At 49.4% G+C, this 17,057-nt stretch overlaps 3 protein-coding genes across 3 annotated transcripts in view; 1 reads left to right on the top strand and 2 right to left on the bottom strand.

Annotated features, from left to right (window-relative positions):
- Nucleotides 1-4,676, top strand: part of LOC116981452 — a 76,845-nt gene extending 72,169 nt beyond the window's left edge. The window contains exon 19 of the mRNA XM_033034506.1: nt 2,417-4,676. Within this exon, the coding sequence (XP_032890397.1) occupies nt 2,417-3,314 (898 nt within the window). The 3' untranslated portion in view covers nt 3,315-4,676. The remainder of the gene's footprint in view (nt 1-2,416) is intronic.
- The window catches only part of LOC116981574 (oocyte zinc finger protein XlCOF15-like), a 293,177-nt gene that overhangs the window by 9,460 nt on the left and 266,660 nt on the right, over nt 1-17,057 (bottom strand). The window lies entirely within an intron of this gene.
- The window catches only part of LOC116981634 (zinc finger protein 420-like), a 36,994-nt gene continuing 32,964 nt past the window's right edge, over nt 13,028-17,057 (bottom strand). The window contains exons 7-8 of the mRNA XM_033034720.1: nt 14,676-15,149; nt 13,028-14,114 (exon numbers count right to left, since the gene is read on the bottom strand). Coding sequence (XP_032890611.1) covers nt 13,227-14,114; nt 14,676-15,149 — 1,362 coding nt within the window. The 3' untranslated portion in view covers nt 13,028-13,226. The remainder of the gene's footprint in view (nt 14,115-14,675; nt 15,150-17,057) is intronic.

Here is a 17,057-nt window from a genome sequence, read left to right on the forward strand (position 1 = left end):
TATATTCTCTAGAATTTAGGAGATTGAGAGGGGATCTTATAGAAACTTACAAAATTCTTAAGGGGTTGGACAGGCTAGATGCAGGAAGATTGCTCCCGATGTTGGGGAAGTCCAGGACAAGGGGTCACAGCTTAAGGATAAGGGGGAAATCCTTTAAAACCGAGATGAGAAGAACTTTTTTCACACAGAGAGTGGTGAATCTCTGGAACTCCCTGCCACAGAGGGTAGTCGAGGCCAGTTCACTGCCACAGAGGGTAGTCGAGGCCAGTTCATTGGCAATATTTAAGAGGGAGTTAGATGTGGCCCTTGTGGCTAAGGGGATCAGAGGGTATGGAGAGAAGGCAGGTACGGGATACTGAGTTGGATGATCAGCCATGATCATATTGAATGGCGGTGCAGGCTCGAAGGGCCGAATGGCCTACTCCTGCACCTAATTTCTATGTTTTTATGACAAGTCCTAGAGACCACCCTCCCCCTCGACAAGCCCGAGAGACCCCCCCCCCTCCACCCTGGACAAGCCCTAGAGACCACCCTCCCCATCGACAAGCCCTAGAGACCATACCCCCCCCCCCCCCCCCCATTACCAAGACACGTTAGTATCCAAGCATCGCCTCGCATTTAACTCTATTAAAGTTGCTCAGCCCATTTCAGTAACTGTAACTTATTTTAAACGTACCGGGGTCACGAGAATGTTACCGTGTCCTATTTAAAAAAAACACTAAAAAGGACGTTTTAAATTGTTTCAATAGACAATAGTCAATAGGTGCAGGAGTAGGCCATTCGGCCCTTCACGCCAGCACCGCATTTCAATGTGATCATGGCTGATCAGTACCCCTTTCCTGCCTTCCTAGGAGCAGGGAGGTTCTGCTGCAGTTGTACAGGTCTTGGTGAGACCACACCTGGAGTCTTGCGTACAGTTTTGGTCTCCTAATCTGAGGAAAGACATTCGTGCCATAGAAGGAGTACAGAGAAGGTTCACCAGACTGATTTCTGGGATGTCAGGACTATCATATGGAGAAAGACTGGATAGACTCGGCTTGTACTCGCTAGAATTTAGAAGATTGAGAGGGAATCTTATAGAAACTTACAAAATTCTTAAGGGGTTGGACAGGCTAGATGCAGGAAGATTGTTCCCGATGGATGTTGGGGAAGTCCAGAACAAGGGGTCACAGTTTAAGGATAAGGGGGGAATCTTTTAGGACCGAGATGTGGAAAACATTTTTCACACAGAGAGTGGTGAATCTCTGGAATTCTCTGCCACAGAAGGTAGTTCAGGCCAGTTCTTTGGCTATATTTAAGAGGGAGTTAGATGTGGCCCTTGTGGCTAAAGGGATCAGGGGGTATGGAGAGAAGGCAGGGATGGGATACTGAGTTGGATGATCAGCCATGATCATATCGAATGGCGGCGCAGGCTCGAAGGACCGAATGGCCTACTCCTGCACCTATTTTCTATGTTTCTACCCTGGACGAGCCCTAGAGACCACCCCACCCCCCTCCACCCTGGACAACCCCTAGAGACAACCCCTCCCCCCCCCCCCCTTCACCCTGGACAAGCCCTAGAGACCCCCCCCCCGGCTTTGCTCGGCAACGGATTCAGGGCGGTGTTCGTGTTGCTGGACTTTGATGCAGAGGGTTCGAGCAGGGACGATCTCATCCGATTCCGGGTGCAGGGCAGACCAAGTATTGTGATCAGGTCGGGTCTCCTTGGCTCGGGAAGAATTATTAAGTAACGTCCCACCTCGTCCCTTCCTCTCCCTCTCTCTCTTCCATATGCCCCCCAAACCGTCCCTGGTGCCCATCTTCCCGTTCCCCATCGGACAGGCACCCAGTATCATCAAAGACTCACACGAGAAGTGGTTAACATATACATATAGATAGACGCAAAAAGCCAGCGCAACTCAGCGGGTCAGGCAGCATTTCTGGAGAGAAGGAATGGGTGACGTTTCGTGTCGAGGCCCATTCCTTCTATCCAAAGATGATGCCTGTCCCGCTGAGTTCCTCTGGCTTTTGTGTCTATCTTCGGTTTAAACCAGCATCTGCAGTTCCTTCCTAGATGTACATATACAGATATGTATATACAGTGCCCTCCATAATGTTTGGGACAAAGACCCATCATTTATTTATTTGCCTCTGTATTCCACAATTTGAGATTTGTAATAGAAAAAAAATCACATGTGGTTGACAATGCACATTGTCAGATTTTAATAAAGGCCATTTTAATATATTTTGGTTTCACCATGTAGAAATTACAGCTGTGTTTATACATCGTCCTCCCCATTTCAGGGCACCATAACGTTCGGGACACATGGCTTCACAGATGTGGGCACTTTAACCACATGTGATTTGATTTCTATTACAAATCTTAAATTTGTAATAGAAAAAATAGGCCCTTCTCGCACCGCTTTGTGTTTTACAGACATTTCTCAGACAGGGTGTCTTTGATGGAGGGCAACTCGAACCAGACGCCAGGCGATGATGATACTCCAGTGCCCCTCGATTCGCCCGGGCACCGTCGGCCTTTGAAGGTGGGAGGCGAGAGCTCGGTCGGCGGCAGCGGGGAGGAGCGGTTCAGGTGCTCGGAGTGCGGCCGGGGATTCAGCCGGGCGTCCGACCTGTCCAGGCACCAGCGCTGCCACAGGGGGGAGAGGCCCTGGAAGTGCGGGCACTGCGGGAAGGGCTTCAGCTACGCGTCGCAGCTGGAGATCCACCGGCTGCGCCACACCAGGGAGCAGCCGTGGAAGTGCGGCGACTGCGGGAAGGGCTTCAGCTACCCGTCCCAGCTGGAGATTCACCGGCGCAGCCACACCGGCGAGAGGCCGTTCACCTGCTGCCAGTGCGGCATGGGCTTCTCCCACTCCTCCAGCCTCCTGATCCACCAGCGGGTCCACACGGCCGACCGGCCCTTCACCTGTTCCGAGTGTGGCAAGGGCTTCACCCGCTCCTGCCACCTCCTGCGGCACCGCCTGGTCCACGCCGGGGAGAGACTGTACGCCTGCTCCATGTGCGGCAAGGCCTTCAGCCAGTCCTCCTGCCTCCTCCGGCACCAGCGGGTCCACACTGGCGAGAAGCCCTTCACCTGCTTACTGTGCGGCAAGGCCTTCAGCCAGACCTTCAACCTCCACGCCCACCAGCGGGTCCACACTGGCGAGCGGCCCTACACCTGCTTCACCTGCGGCAAAGGTTTCACCCAGTCGTCCAACCTGCTCACCCACCAGCGTGTCCACACCAGGGAACGGCCCTACACCTGCTCCGACTGTGGCAAGGGCTTCGGCGGCTTGTCCAGCCTCCGGAAACACCGGCAAATCCACGAATGAACCCCCGGGGAGGGGGAATGGTGGGGGCGGCCACAGTTCTTCAATGAAGATAGACTCAAAGTGCCGGAGTAAATCAGCGAGGCAGGCCACATCTCAGGAGAGAAGGAATAGGTGACATTTTGGGTCCAACCCTTCTCAATGATTCAATTCAATTACACTGTATTATCACGTGTATCTCAGCGCAGTGGAATTCTTTGTTTTGCAAACAACCAGGATTTCCAACACGTGGACTGGACTTTGGAATGTTTGTGTTTTCTTTTTTTATTTTAAACGGCGTCAAAATTGTGGCAGCTATACGTTTGTGGTTGTGCAAAAAAAAACCTACTGATATTGTAAAAGAATGCTGTGCATACGTGACAGTTACAAACCATTGAACCTGGGAAAGCCGTACAGCAGACCTCACCTGGGCAGTATACAAAGAGTCACCATGTGTCTGATGCTGACCAAGTCACAATACGTTCATAGGACACAACAAGTTCATAGGACCAAAGATCATAGAGCAGAGCAAGATGGTTCACTCCGCGAAAAAGCCATAGTAGGTGATGGGTAATGTTCAGCACCATTTCCGTAAACCGGCTTCCGTCATGGCACCCTCATCTACAAGCGGAGCGTACCAAAGATCCTAGAGCGGTTCCAGCAATTTATAGCAGAGCAGTATGCTCCGAGCAGTAAGCAGATCATACAGCAATACGCTCTATAATCTTTGGAGCATACTGCTCTGCTATAATTTGCTGTAATTCTCTGCCTCAGAGTGCGGTGGAGGCAGGTTCTCTGGATGCTTTCAAGAGAGAGCTAGATAGGGCTCTTAAAAATAGCAGAGTCAGGGGATATGGGGAGAAGGCAGGAACGGGGTACTGATTGGGGCCGATCAGCCATGATCATATTGAATGGCAATGCTGGCTCGAAAGGCCGAATGACCTACTCCTGCACCTATTGTCTATTGAATCACCAATGTAGGAGACCCGACCTGTCTTGGGCTCCCCACGAAAAACGATCTTTGGTCGGAACGACTGTTACTCAGCTGGTGCTGATATGTTGAGACTCGGAACCAGAGTGTGTTTTAACTTGTTTGGCACATAGAACCGCCTGTCTAAACGACACCAAGCAATTGATGTCAAGGGCTTAAACGTGTTTCCACACATTCGGCTTTATTCAGAAAATTGCAGCAACAGCGATAATGAAATTGGAGAATGGAACGAGACAGGTTGGAGTTGAATGAAGTAGGCGAAGCAGAGAGAAATCACAAGAAAAAGACTCGCTCAGCTCAATGTATCAATAATAGTATTTAAAAAACTGGCCAACCCAGTCTCACCTTCCCCAGTAAATTAACAGCGATACTGCAATAAATTTGGTAACATTGTGTTCCTGTCTTCTGTATTTGTTCTGGAGATTGATGAAACTGACCTAACCTTTGGCAGAAGTAATTGGTTCTAGGCTGGTGTATGAAGCTATAGCTGGATTTTTTGTGTCCTTGATCGAGATTTAAGACAATTTTGCTCTGTATCTAAGATTCTTGCAGAGGCAGCACAAGCTAATTCAAGGAGATTCCGCTATCTCAGGCTGAGCGATTAAAGGATAGACACAAAATGCAGCGGGTCGGGCGGCACTTCTGGACAAAAGGAATAGGTGACATTTCGGGTCGAGACCCTTCCTCAGACTGAGTCTGGGGAAAGAGTAACAAGAGATATAGACGGTTCTAAGGACAAATGAATGGAAGATGTGCATATATCTCCCGATTTCCTTTCCCTTGACTGTCAGTCTGAAGAAGACCAGTTGACCCGAAATATCACCTATTCCTTTTCTTCAGAGATGCTGCCTGATCCGCTGATTTACTGCAGCCTTTTGTGTCTGCCTGTGTTCGGTTTAAACCAGCATCTGCAGTACAAGGTATGTGCCGTTTTCGTGTGTATGAGCTTGTGTCCAGTCAGATTTCGTGTGTATGAGCTTGTGTCCAGTCAGATTTGGCTTCCAGTGAGATTAACAATTACGCATGTTTACACACACACACGCACACGCACGCAAATAGCGACCAAGGCAGTGCAGACAGTGATGGGGGAAACTGATGAGGGTTCACTGGATTTAAAAAGAACATTAAAACATTTAAAAACACACAGACTGTGCCCCCGCAACGCTGATTACACTGCGAGAGTCATAACTGAAGTCGGGTCAGATTTACTGAAATGGCGGAAGTTATGCTCCATTGCGTACTGCACGACGTCAGTCCATTGGATTTCGCAGGAGTGAACCATCTTGTTCCGCTCTATCATCTTTGCATCGGACTGTCCTACCTTCTGCTCGCAGCAGCGAACCAGGCCTGCCGTAGTTCTCGGTAAATCCCCCCCCCCGCCACTTCGTTCTCGTCACCTGGGGTCGCCCCTGTTGGTCATATGACGGTTCTCGTGACTGTGGGTTGACCCTCCTGTCCTGGGAACTGAGTCTGAGTTCATTGTTCTGCAATCAATGTCAAATAAATCAGGCTCGATGTTCGACAGGGTTTGTATTTTGCTATCTGGGATTGTGTTCAGTGGAAGACAATGAAGGTTTTGTTTTGAGATACAGCATGGAAACAGGTGTTTTGGCCAAAGGGGTCAGAGCTGACCAGCAATCACACGTACACTAGTTCTATCCTACACACTAGGGAAAGTTTACAGCGGCCAATTAAGCTACAAACCTGTGCGTCTTTGGAATGTGGGAGGAACACAGTGGCGCAGCAGAAGAGTTGCTACCTTACAGCACCAGAGACTCAGGTTCGATCCTGACTGCACGTGCAGTCTGCAAGGTTTGTACCTTCTCCCTGTGATTGCATGGGTTTTCTCTGGGTAATTAAAAAAAAATTTTTTTTTATTGTATTCAATTTATTGTCATTATCTCATAAGAGACAACAAAATGGATTTTCCTTACCGTCAAGTAACATAAAAATAAATAAATAAGACATATTCTTTAAAAAAGAGATTTTAACATTGTAAATTGTCCCTAGTTTGTCGGATAGTGCTACTGTACAGATTGATCGCTGGGCGGCATGGACTCAGTGGGTCGAAGGGCCTGTTTCCGTGCTGTATGTCTAAAGTCACCCAGAGAAACCCTCGCAGTCACAAGGAGAACACTGAGTACCTGCCTCAACTTCCTCCTCTGGCAACTGGCTCGATATACCCTCCATCTTCTGGGTAAAAAAGTTACCCCTCATGTTCGTATTAAATCTTGTTCCTCTCACCTTAATCCTATGTCCTCTTGTTTTTGATTTCCATACCATGGATAAAAGTTTCTGTGCGTCTACCCTATCGATTCCCCCCATGAGAGAAATGTTCACAAAAGAGAAATTCCACAGCGGGTCCCCAGGCTTATATTTAATAGACACAAAGTGCTGGAGTGATGCAGCGGGTCAGGCAGCATCTCTGGAGAACATAGGTACACAAAAATGCTGGAGAAACTCAGCGGGTGCAGCAGCATCTATGGAGCGAAGGAAATAGGCGACGTTTCGGGCCGAAACCCTTCTTCAGACTGATGGGGGGTGGGGGGGAGAAGGAAGGAAAAAGGGAGGAGGAGGAGCCCGAGGGCGGGGGGATGGGAGGAGACAGCTCGAGGGTTAAGGAAGGGGAGGAGACAGCAAGGGCTAGCAAAACTGGGAGAATTCAACGTTCATGCCATCAGGACGCAAGCAACCCAGGCGGAATATGAGGTGCTGTTCCTCCAATTTCCGGTGTTGCTCACTCTGGCAATGGAGGAGACCCAGGACAGAGAGGTCGGATTGGAAATGGGAGGGGGAGTTGAAGTGCTGAGCCACCGGGAGTTCAGGTAGGTTATTGCGGACTGAGCGGAGGTGTTCGGCGAAACGATCGCCCAACCTCCGCTTAGTCTCCCCGATGTAAGTCAGCTGACATCTAGAGCAGCGGATGCAGTAGATGAGGTTGGAGGAGATACAGGTGAACCTTTGTCGCACCTGGAACGACTGCTTGGGTCCTTGAATGAAGTCGAGGGGGGAGGTGAAGGGACAGGTGTTGCATTTCTTGCGGTTGCAACGGAAAGTGCCCGGGGAGGGGGTGGTACGGGAGGGAAGGGAAGAATTGACAAGGGAGTTGCGGAGGGAGCGGTCTTTGCGGAAGGCAGACATAGGGGGTGATGGGAAGATGTGGCGAGTGGTGGGGTCACGTTGGAGGTGGCGGAAATGGCAGAGGATTATTTGTTGTATTTGCCGGCTGGTGGGGTGAAAGGTGAGGACTAGGGGGACTCTGCCCTTGTTGCGAGTGCGGGGATGGGGAGAGAGAGCAGTGTTGCGGGTTATGGATGAGAGCCTGGTGCGAGCCTCATCTATGGTGGCGGAGGGGAATCCCCGTTCTCTGAAGAACGAGGACATTTCCGATGCCCTGGTGTGGAACGTCTCATCCTGGGAGCAGATGCGGCGTAGGCGGAGGAATTGGGAGTAGGGGATGGAGTCTTTACAGGGGGCAGGGTGGGATGACGTGTAGTCCAGATAGCCATGTGAGTCAATTGGTTTGTAGTGTATGTCGGTCAGAAGTCTGCCCCCTGCGATGGAGATGGTGAGGTCAAGGAATGGTAGGGAAGTGTCGGAAATGGTCCAGGTGTATTGGAGTGCCGGATGGAAGTTGGTGGTGAAGTGGATGAAGTCAGTCAGTTGCATGGTTAGGCGACGATTTGTTCATTCGTACATTTACTCCTTTTTGCAGCTGACAATTAGGTCACAGGCTCAGGAAATATTACAAGTTGAAATCGGGTCAAAATTTTGAAAAATTGTTCCCTGGAATGATTGAGTTAACATATGTTGGGCATTTGAAGGCACTGGGCCTGTATTTGTTGGGGTTTAGAAGGATGAGTGGGTACCTCATTGAAATTTACCGAATAGTTAAAGGCCTGGATAGAATAATGTAGAGAGGATGTTGTCACTCGTGGGAGAGCCTAGGACCAGAGGCCCTAGGCTCTCCCACAGACTTTTAGAAAAAGAGATGAAGAGGAATTTCTTGTCATAGGGTGGTGAATCTGTGGAATTCATCGCCACAGGCGGCAGTGGAGGCCAAGTCAATGTATATTTTTAAGTCAGAGATTGACAGATTCTTGATTAGTGCGGGTGTCGGGTGTTATGGGGGCAAGGCAGGAGAATGGGGTTGAGAGGGAAAGATAGATCAGCCATGATTAATTGGCGGAGTGGATTTGGTGGGCCAAATGGTCTCATTCTGCTCCTAGAACTTTTTTGAACAAAAACTAAGACAATTTTCTTTTCACACATTCTTAGAAATTCAGCTCCAGGCACCACAATCTCATCAAAACTGACCTGCTGTGCCAACTTCACCTGTTCTCAACCCAGCCACTGTGCTGGCATGAAGCTAGACTGCAGCCTAGGCTTGTGAAAGAGGTGGCTTTAGAGATTGTCGAGGCATTGGCAGTGATATTTCAAGAATCACTACACACAGGAGTTGTACCAGATGATTGGAAAATTGCCAATATTACCCCGTTGCACAAGGGAGCAAAGCAGAATAGTGGGAACTATAGGCCGGTTAGTCTGACTTCAGTGGTTGGTAAGATTTTAGAGTCCATTATAAAGGATGAGGTTCTGGAGTACTAAGAAGTTCATGATAAAATAGGCCAAGGTCAGCATGACTTTGTGAAAGGGAGGTCTTGCTTGATGAATCTGCTGGAATTCTTTGAAGAAGTAAATAGAAGGACAGACAAAGGAGAGTCATTGGATGTTGTTAAACTTAGATTTTCAGAAAGCCTTTGATAAAGTGCTACACGTGAGGCTGTGAAGGAAGATGAGAGCCCACAGTATCGAAGGGCGGATACTAGCATGGATAGCAGATTGGCTGGATGGCAGAAGGCAAAGAGTGGCAATAAAGGGAGCTTTTTCTGGTTGGCTGCCAGTGACTAGCGGAGTTCCGCATGAGTTGATGTTGGGGCCGCTAGTCTTCACGTTGTATATTAACGTTTTGGACGAGAGGATTGAAGGCTTTGTGGCCAGGTTTGCGGATGAAACGAAAATGGGCGGAAGGACAGGTAGTGTAGAGAAAGCAGGTACTCTGCAGAAGGACTTGGTCAGGAGAGGGGGCAGAGAAGTGGCAGATGGAATATAGTGTAGCAAAGTGTGGAGTCATAATTTTTCGGAGCAAGAATAAAGGCGTAGACAATTCTCTAAATGGGGAGAGAATCCAGAAATTGGAGGTGCAAAGGGACTTGGGAGTGCTGGTGCAGGATTCCAAAAATGTTAATCTGCAAGTCGATAGTAAAGAAAGCAAACTCAATGCTACCATTTATTTCAAGAGGGCTTGTATACAAAAACAGGGATGTAATGCTGAGGTTGTATAAGGCGCTGCTAAGGCCACATTTGTAATATTGTGAGCAATTCTGGGCACCATATCTGAGGAAGGATGTGCTGGCTCTGGAGAGGGTCCAGAGCAGGTTTACAAGAATGATCCCAGGAATGAGTAGGTTAACCTTATGATAATCGTTTGTCTGCACTAAACTCGCTGGAGTTTAGAAAAATGTGGGGGGGACCTCATTGAACCATACAGAATAGTGAAAGGCTTGGATAGAGTGGACGTGGAAAGGATGTTGCCACTAGAGGGAGAGTCTTGGACTAGAGGTCATAGCTTTATGTCACAGAATTAAAGAACGCTCTTTTAGGAAGGAGATGAGGAGACATTTCATAGCAAAAGGATTTGAGTATAAGAGCAGGGAGGTTCTACTGCAGTTGTATAGAGTCTTGGTGAGACCACACCTGGAGTATTGCGTACAGTTTTGGTCTCCTAATCTGAGGAAAGACATTCTTGCGGGATTCTTGAGGGAGTACAGAGAAGGTTCACCAGACTGATTCCTGGGATGGCAGGACTTTCTTATGAAGAAAGACTGGATAGACTCGGCTTGTACATGCTAAAATTTAGAAGATTGTGGGGGGATCTTATAGAAACTTACAAAATTCTTAAGGGGTTGGACAGGCTAGATGCAGGAAGATTATTCCCGATGTTGGGGAAGTCCAGAACTAGGGGTCACAGTTTAAGGATAAAAGGGAAGTCTTTTAGGACCGAGATGAGAAAATCATTTTTTACACAGAGAGTGGTGAATCTATTACTTTTGACCTTATGATTGAACAGGTCAGGTTGGTTCTGTCATACAGCACAGTCACAGGCGCGGTGTCGAGACCGAGCATGCGCTCCGGGGCTCCCAGTCCCCGGCACGGGTTGCCATGGCAACGGCGCCGCCGCCGCCGCCGCGCGCGCCCTTCCTCTTGCAGAGAGCACAGGTAAAACAAACGCAACGCGGCATCGAATTTGTCAAGGGCATTTAATTCCAGCCCAGTAACAGGAGATTTATCATCAAGCTCCCACTTACAACAATGAGAAGTGTGTAGGAAGGAACTGCAGATGCTGGTTTAAACCAAAGATAGACACAAAAAGCTGGAGTAAATCGGCGGGACGGGCAGCATCTCTGGAGAGAAGGAATGGGTGACGTTTCGGGTCGAGACCCTTCTTCAGACGTCTCGACCAGAAACGTCACCCATTCCTTCTCTCCAGAGATACCGCCAACTTTTTGTGTCTATGGACAACAATGAGAAGCTAGCAACTGCAGATGCTGGGGTCATGTGCAGGGCATAATATGCAGGAGGTACTCAAAGGGTCAGGCAGCATCTGCGGACAGAATGGTCAGATCATAATTCGGGTCTGGACCCTTAGGCAGGCTGATGTGGGGGGAGAGCGGAGAATGCTGGAAGATGGGTGGAAACAGGAGAATGCTTGATGAGTGATGGGTGCATGCAGGTGAGGGGGTGGGGGTCGATTGGCAGACGGATGGGCAAAGGCTAGAGAAGAAGAAGATACAAAACAATGCAATTGGAATTCATGATGCAACACTAGACACACTGGCGACAATTTTCAATTTAAGCTAATTAGCCTACCTGTACGTCTTTGGAGAGTGGTTGGAAACCGGAGCACCCAGAGAAAACACACGCAGGTCACAGGGAAAACGTACAAACTCCATGCAGACAAGCACCAGTAGTCAGCATCTAACCTGGAGTTTCAGACTCTGTAAAGCAGTAACTCCACCGCTGCAGTACAAACTGATCCTCTTAATTCCTTCTAAACATGTCAGGAGTACAACCCTCCCACACTCCCCATTGTTAAACAGACAACTGACCGGGTATTTCAAAGGGTGGCGATTTATTCGGCATTTGTCAAGAACATTTACAGCGCCCCCCATCATTGTTTGGGACAAAGACCCATCATTTATTTATTTCCCTCTGTACCCTGCAATTTGAGATTTGTAATAGAAAAAAAAATCACATGTGGTTAAAGTGCACATTGTCAAATTTTATTATATGGTATTTTTATACATATTGGTTTCACCATGTAGAAATTACAGCTGTGTTTATACATAGCCCCCCCCCATTTCAGGGCACCATAATGTTTGGGACACATGGCTTCACAGGCGTTTGTAGTTGCTCAGGTGTGTTTAAATGCCTCCCTAATGCAGGTATAAGAGAGCTCTCAGCACCTAGTCTTTCCTCCAGTCTTTCCATCGCCTTTGGAAACTTTTATTGCTGTTTATCAACATGAGGACCAAAGTTGTGCCAATGAAAGTCAAAGAAGCCATTATGAGACTGAGAAACAAGAATAGACTGTTAGGGCCATCAGCCAAACCTTAGGCTTACTAAAATCAACCGTTTGGAACATCATTAAGGAGAAAGAGCACTGGTGAGCTTACTAATTGGAAAGGGATTGGCAGTTCATGGAAGACCTCCACAGTGGATGACTGAATAATTCTCTCCATAATAAAGAAAAATCCCCAAACACCTGTTCGACAGATCAGAAACACTCTTCAGAAGTCAGGTGTGGATTTGTCAATGACCACTGTCCGCAGAAGACTTAATTGAACAGAAATACAGAGGCCACACTGCAAGATGCAAACCACTGGTTAGCTGCAAAAATAGGATTGCCAGGTTACAGTTTGCCAAGAAGCACTTAAAGAGCAACCACAGTTCTGGAAAAAAAGGTATTGTGGACAGATGAGACGACGATGAACATATCAGAGTGATGGCAAGAGCAAAGTATGGAGGAGAGAAAGAACTGCCCAAGATCCAAAGCATACCACCTCATCTGTGAAACACGGTGGTGGGGGTGTTATGGCCTGGGCATGTATGGCTGCTGAAGGAACTGGCTCACTTATCTTCATTGATGATACAACTGCTGATGGTAGTAGCATAATGAATTCTGAAGTGTATAGACACATCCTATCTACTCAAGTTCAAACAAATGCCTCAAAATTCATTGTACAGCAAGACAATGATCCAAACATACCGCAAAAGCAACAAAGGAGTTTTTCAAAAGTGGTCAATTCTTGAGTGGCCAAGTCAATCACCCGATCTGAACCCAATTGAGCATGCCTTTTATAAGCCCTCAAAACAAGCATAAGATAAAGATGGCTGTAATACAGGCCTGGAAGAGCATCACCAGAGTAGACACCCAGCAACTGGTGATGTCCATGAATCGCAGACTTCAAGCAGTATTGCATGCAAAGGATATGCAACAAAATACTAAACATAACTGCTATCATTTGTTTTCATTGCTGTCCCAAACATTATGGTGCCCTGAAATTGTGTGTGGGGGGGGGGGGGGGGGGGGGCTATGTATAAACATTGCTATAATTTCTACATGCTGAAACCAAAATGTATAAAAATGGCCTTTATTAAAATCTGACAATGTGCACTTTGTGATTTTTTTCTATTACAAATCTCAAATTGTGGAGTACAGATGCAAATAAATAAATGGTGGGTCTTTGTCCCAAACATTATGGAGGGCAGTGTAATTCCAGTCCAGTTACAGGTGATTTACCATCAGCAGAATGAGCCCAACCTGGGGCGTGAAAGTGGTCCATCCGTGGATATAATTACAGTTCTAATGGAGTAACAACGAGTCACTTGTGAATCCGCTGGTGAGTGCGCAGGTTGGAGGAATGACTGAAGGCTCTGCCGCACTCCGGGCACACGTAGGGCCTCTCCCCAGTGTGGACCCGCCGGTGGGTAAGCAAAGAGGAGGAGCGGGTGAACCTCTTCCCGCACTCGGTGCAGGAGTAGGGCCGCTCCCCGGTGTGGACCTTCAGGTGCTTCCTCAGGTTGGTCGACTGCCCGAACTCCTTGCCGCACTCGAGGCAGGTGAAGGGCCTCTCTCCCGAGTGGACCCTCTGGTGCTTCCTCAGGTTGGTCGACTGGCTGAAGTCCTTGCCGCACTCGGGGCACGTGAAGGGCTTCTCCCCGGTGTGGACCCGCTGGTGCGTCAGGAGGCTGGACGAGCGGCTGAACCTCTTGCCGCACTCGGAGCAGGCGAAGGGTCTCTCGCCGGTGTGGCTGCGTTGGTGCATGTGCAGCGAGGAGGAGCGGGTGAAACCCTTCCCGCACACGGGGCAGTTGACGGGCTTGTCCCTGTTGTGGGCCCGCTGGTGCTCCTGCAGCTCGGACGACAGGGCGAATCCCTCGCCGCACGTTGGGCAGGGGAAGAGCCTCTCCCTGGCATGGCCGCGCCGGTGGATCCCCAACTGAGTCAGGTAGTTGAAGCCCTTCCCGCAGTCCGCGCACTTCCACAGCTTCTCGCCGCTGTGGCTGCGCTGGTGCCTCAGCAGCTGCGACGCCCGACCGAAGCCCTGCCCGCACTCCGAACACGGGAACCACTTCCCCCCGCCGTCCGCCGGGCCCTTGGCCTCCGCGTCCGAAAGCCGGCTCGGCTCAGATCCCGAAGGGAGCAGCGACTCCGGCAGGTCTTCGCCTGAGCTTCGGTTCGAGTCTCCCGTTTGTGAATCCTCCATCACCTTGGGGGGGAAAAAGAATGCAGTCATCAAAGTCACACCCTTCCATCGACAGCATCCACACCTCACGCTGTCTCGGCAAGGCCACCAGCACAATCAAAGTTACCAGTCTCACCCCAGTCACTCCCTCTTCTCCCCTCCCCCATCGGACAAAAGGTACAGAAATTTGAAAACGCAAAGATGGACACAAAATGCTGGAGTAACACAACGGGCCAGGCAGCATATCTGGAGAAAAGAGATGGGGTATGTTACAGGTTGAGACCCTTCAGACTTCTGAGCAGTAGCTCTTCCGCTGCGCCACATTTCTAGCTTTCAGATCAAGGATCCTCTTCAAGCAAGACGATTCGCGGGTTAGATAAACAAATGTAAAAATATTACCGACTATTTAAATGAATGGATGATTGAATGGATAAACGAACTGATCAATGAAAGGTGAAGGTAGACAAAAGTGCTGGAGAAACTCAGCGGGTAAGGCAGGATCTATGGAGCGAAGGAAATAGGCAACGTTTCGGGCCGAAATCCTTATTCCAGACTGATGTGAATGAAAAGGTGAAATTAACTCACTTTTTTCATGCCGAGCTTGGCTCGATCTTCTGCCGTTGCTTCCATCAACTTGAATATCGGGTGCTGGGCGGAGTCAGACCATGGGGCATACTTACCAGGCACGGTCTGTAATCTGAGCCCCGCCGCTGGTCCCGGTGGATCAATGGCCGCCGTCTTACCCAGAAGCACCCGCGTGCCAGAAACCGCTGTATCTGCGGCAGCGGCAGCGGCGGAGACGCGCCCCTCCCCCACTCGCCGCGCTCTTCCACTCTGCTTCTCCTCCGGCTTCACCCTCCCGTCCACCGCACCGGGATCCCGGTCGGCTCTCAAGGCTCCTGGGTCGGTAGCTTGTGTCCCTAGCAGATGGAAAGCGACGCCGGCAGCGCAGCCTCCCCCCCGTCGCCGCTGTCCCCCTGTGCAACCGGCGAACATCCGGATCCTGTGGCGGCGCTGCGCATGCGCGGCATTCACCAGCCCGCCCTCGCCTTCTGTCAGCTGCAAAGAAAGACAACAAGTGCTGGAGGAACCAGCGCCCGGGCAGCATCTCTGGACAACATGGAGAGGCCACCTTTCTGGTCGGGACCATTCTTCAGATTCGCTGGGACTGGGAGAGGAAGCTGGAAAAATGTGTGCCCTGCAAAGTTACTTTAAAGTTAGAATGTCGAAACAAGGAACTGCGGATGCTGGCTTTGCAGAAAAATAAAAAAAGTACTGGTGTAGATTCAGATTCAGATTCAGATTCAAACTTTATTGTCATTGTGCAGTGTACAGTACAGAGACAACGAAATGCAGTTAGCATCTCCCTAGAAGAGCGACATAGAATATGAGCAATAAATAAATATATTTACGTGCATACAGTCATAGTAGTGCAATTATTATTTTTCCTGATGGGAGGAGTGACCGGGGGGGGGGGGTGATTGGCAGTCACCGAAGTACAGTGTTGAGTAGTGTAGCCGCAGGGAAGAACGGCAACGGAGAGACCTGTAGCGCCTTCTGGATGGTCGGAGGGTAAACAGTCTGTGGTTGGGGTGAGAGCAGTCCTTAGCGATGCTGAGCGCCCTTCGCAGACAATGTAGCTCAATGGATCAGGCAGCATCGGGTTAGGACCCTTTTTTAAATAGATGGGGGGAGGGGTGGGGGGGGGGGGGGTGTGGAGAGAACGTTTGCGTGCAAACTTGCTTTTTCACATTGAATGGCGGTGCTGGTTCGAAGGGCCGAATGGCCCCCTCCTGCACCTATTTTTCTATCTTGGATGTAGAAACACGGAACTGCAGATGCTGGGTTTACAGAAAAAAAAGACACAGAGTGCTGGAATAACTCAACGGGTCCGGCAGCATTCGGAAAGGTCCCGACCCGAAACGTTGCCCATCCATGTTCTCCGGACACGCTGAGTTACTTCGGCACTTTGTTTTTTTTATTTGTGAACCAGCATCTGCAGTTCCTTGTTACTGCATTGTTTTATAGTTGCTTGTTTTAAGTAGCTCTTTGCCCGGTCACGGGATCTCCTAAAATAATCCACAGATAGTGACTCAATACGGCGCATATTCCTTCGCTCCATAGATGCTGCCTCCTCCGCTGAGTTTCTCCAGCATTTTTGTCTACCGCAGACAGTGACTGTTAAGCGTCGGAGAAGGGAAAGCCGGAAATAGCACGGTGACAAACACGAGATGTGGGCGGTGTGGCAGCTGGGACGTGGATTACAAAACAACAGGGATCACCAAAATAAAATAGGGAGAGTTTAAGAAATAGCGAAGTATGACAACAAGATACAGGGGAGGAGGGTGGGGTTGGTGAAACCGCACTTGGAATACTGCCCACTATTTATGCCCCTTTATTTTAGAAAAGATAAGAGTACTGGGACTGAAGGAAGTCTAGGTTAATGTTTTTAATGTAACGCATCTAACACAAAAGATCGCTTGACTACACAAATTATTCCCTGACGTCTGAAGAAGGGTCTCGACCCGAAACGTCTCCTACCCACGTTCTGCAGCCTCACAGCACGAGAGATCATTCTTCAGACCCACCGACGGTAGACACAAAAATGATGGAGTAATTCAGCGGATCAGGCAACATCTCCCGAGAAAAGGAATAGGTGACGTTCTTCAGAACCCTGAGGAATGGTCGACCCGAAACGTCATCTATGGTGCCTGACACAATGAGTTACTCCAGCATTTTGTGTCTATATTGGGTGTAAACCAGCATCTGAAATTCCTCCCTACACAACCTTCAAAGCCGTAAGTCTTTCGGATGGGAGAGGACCCAGAGGAGACCCACGCGGTCACAGAGAGACCACACATACAGCATCCGCGGCCAGGATCGAACCGGGGTCTCTGGCGCTGTGGAAAAAGTGATAATAAACCCTTCTGGCCACGGCCCCCGGCGGGGAGGGAGTTGTAACTTGAA

Source organism: Amblyraja radiata, chromosome 15 (assembly GCF_010909765.2).
Source record: "Amblyraja radiata isolate CabotCenter1 chromosome 15, sAmbRad1.1.pri, whole genome shotgun sequence".
Taxonomy (NCBI): Eukaryota; Metazoa; Chordata; class Chondrichthyes; order Rajiformes; family Rajidae; genus Amblyraja; species Amblyraja radiata.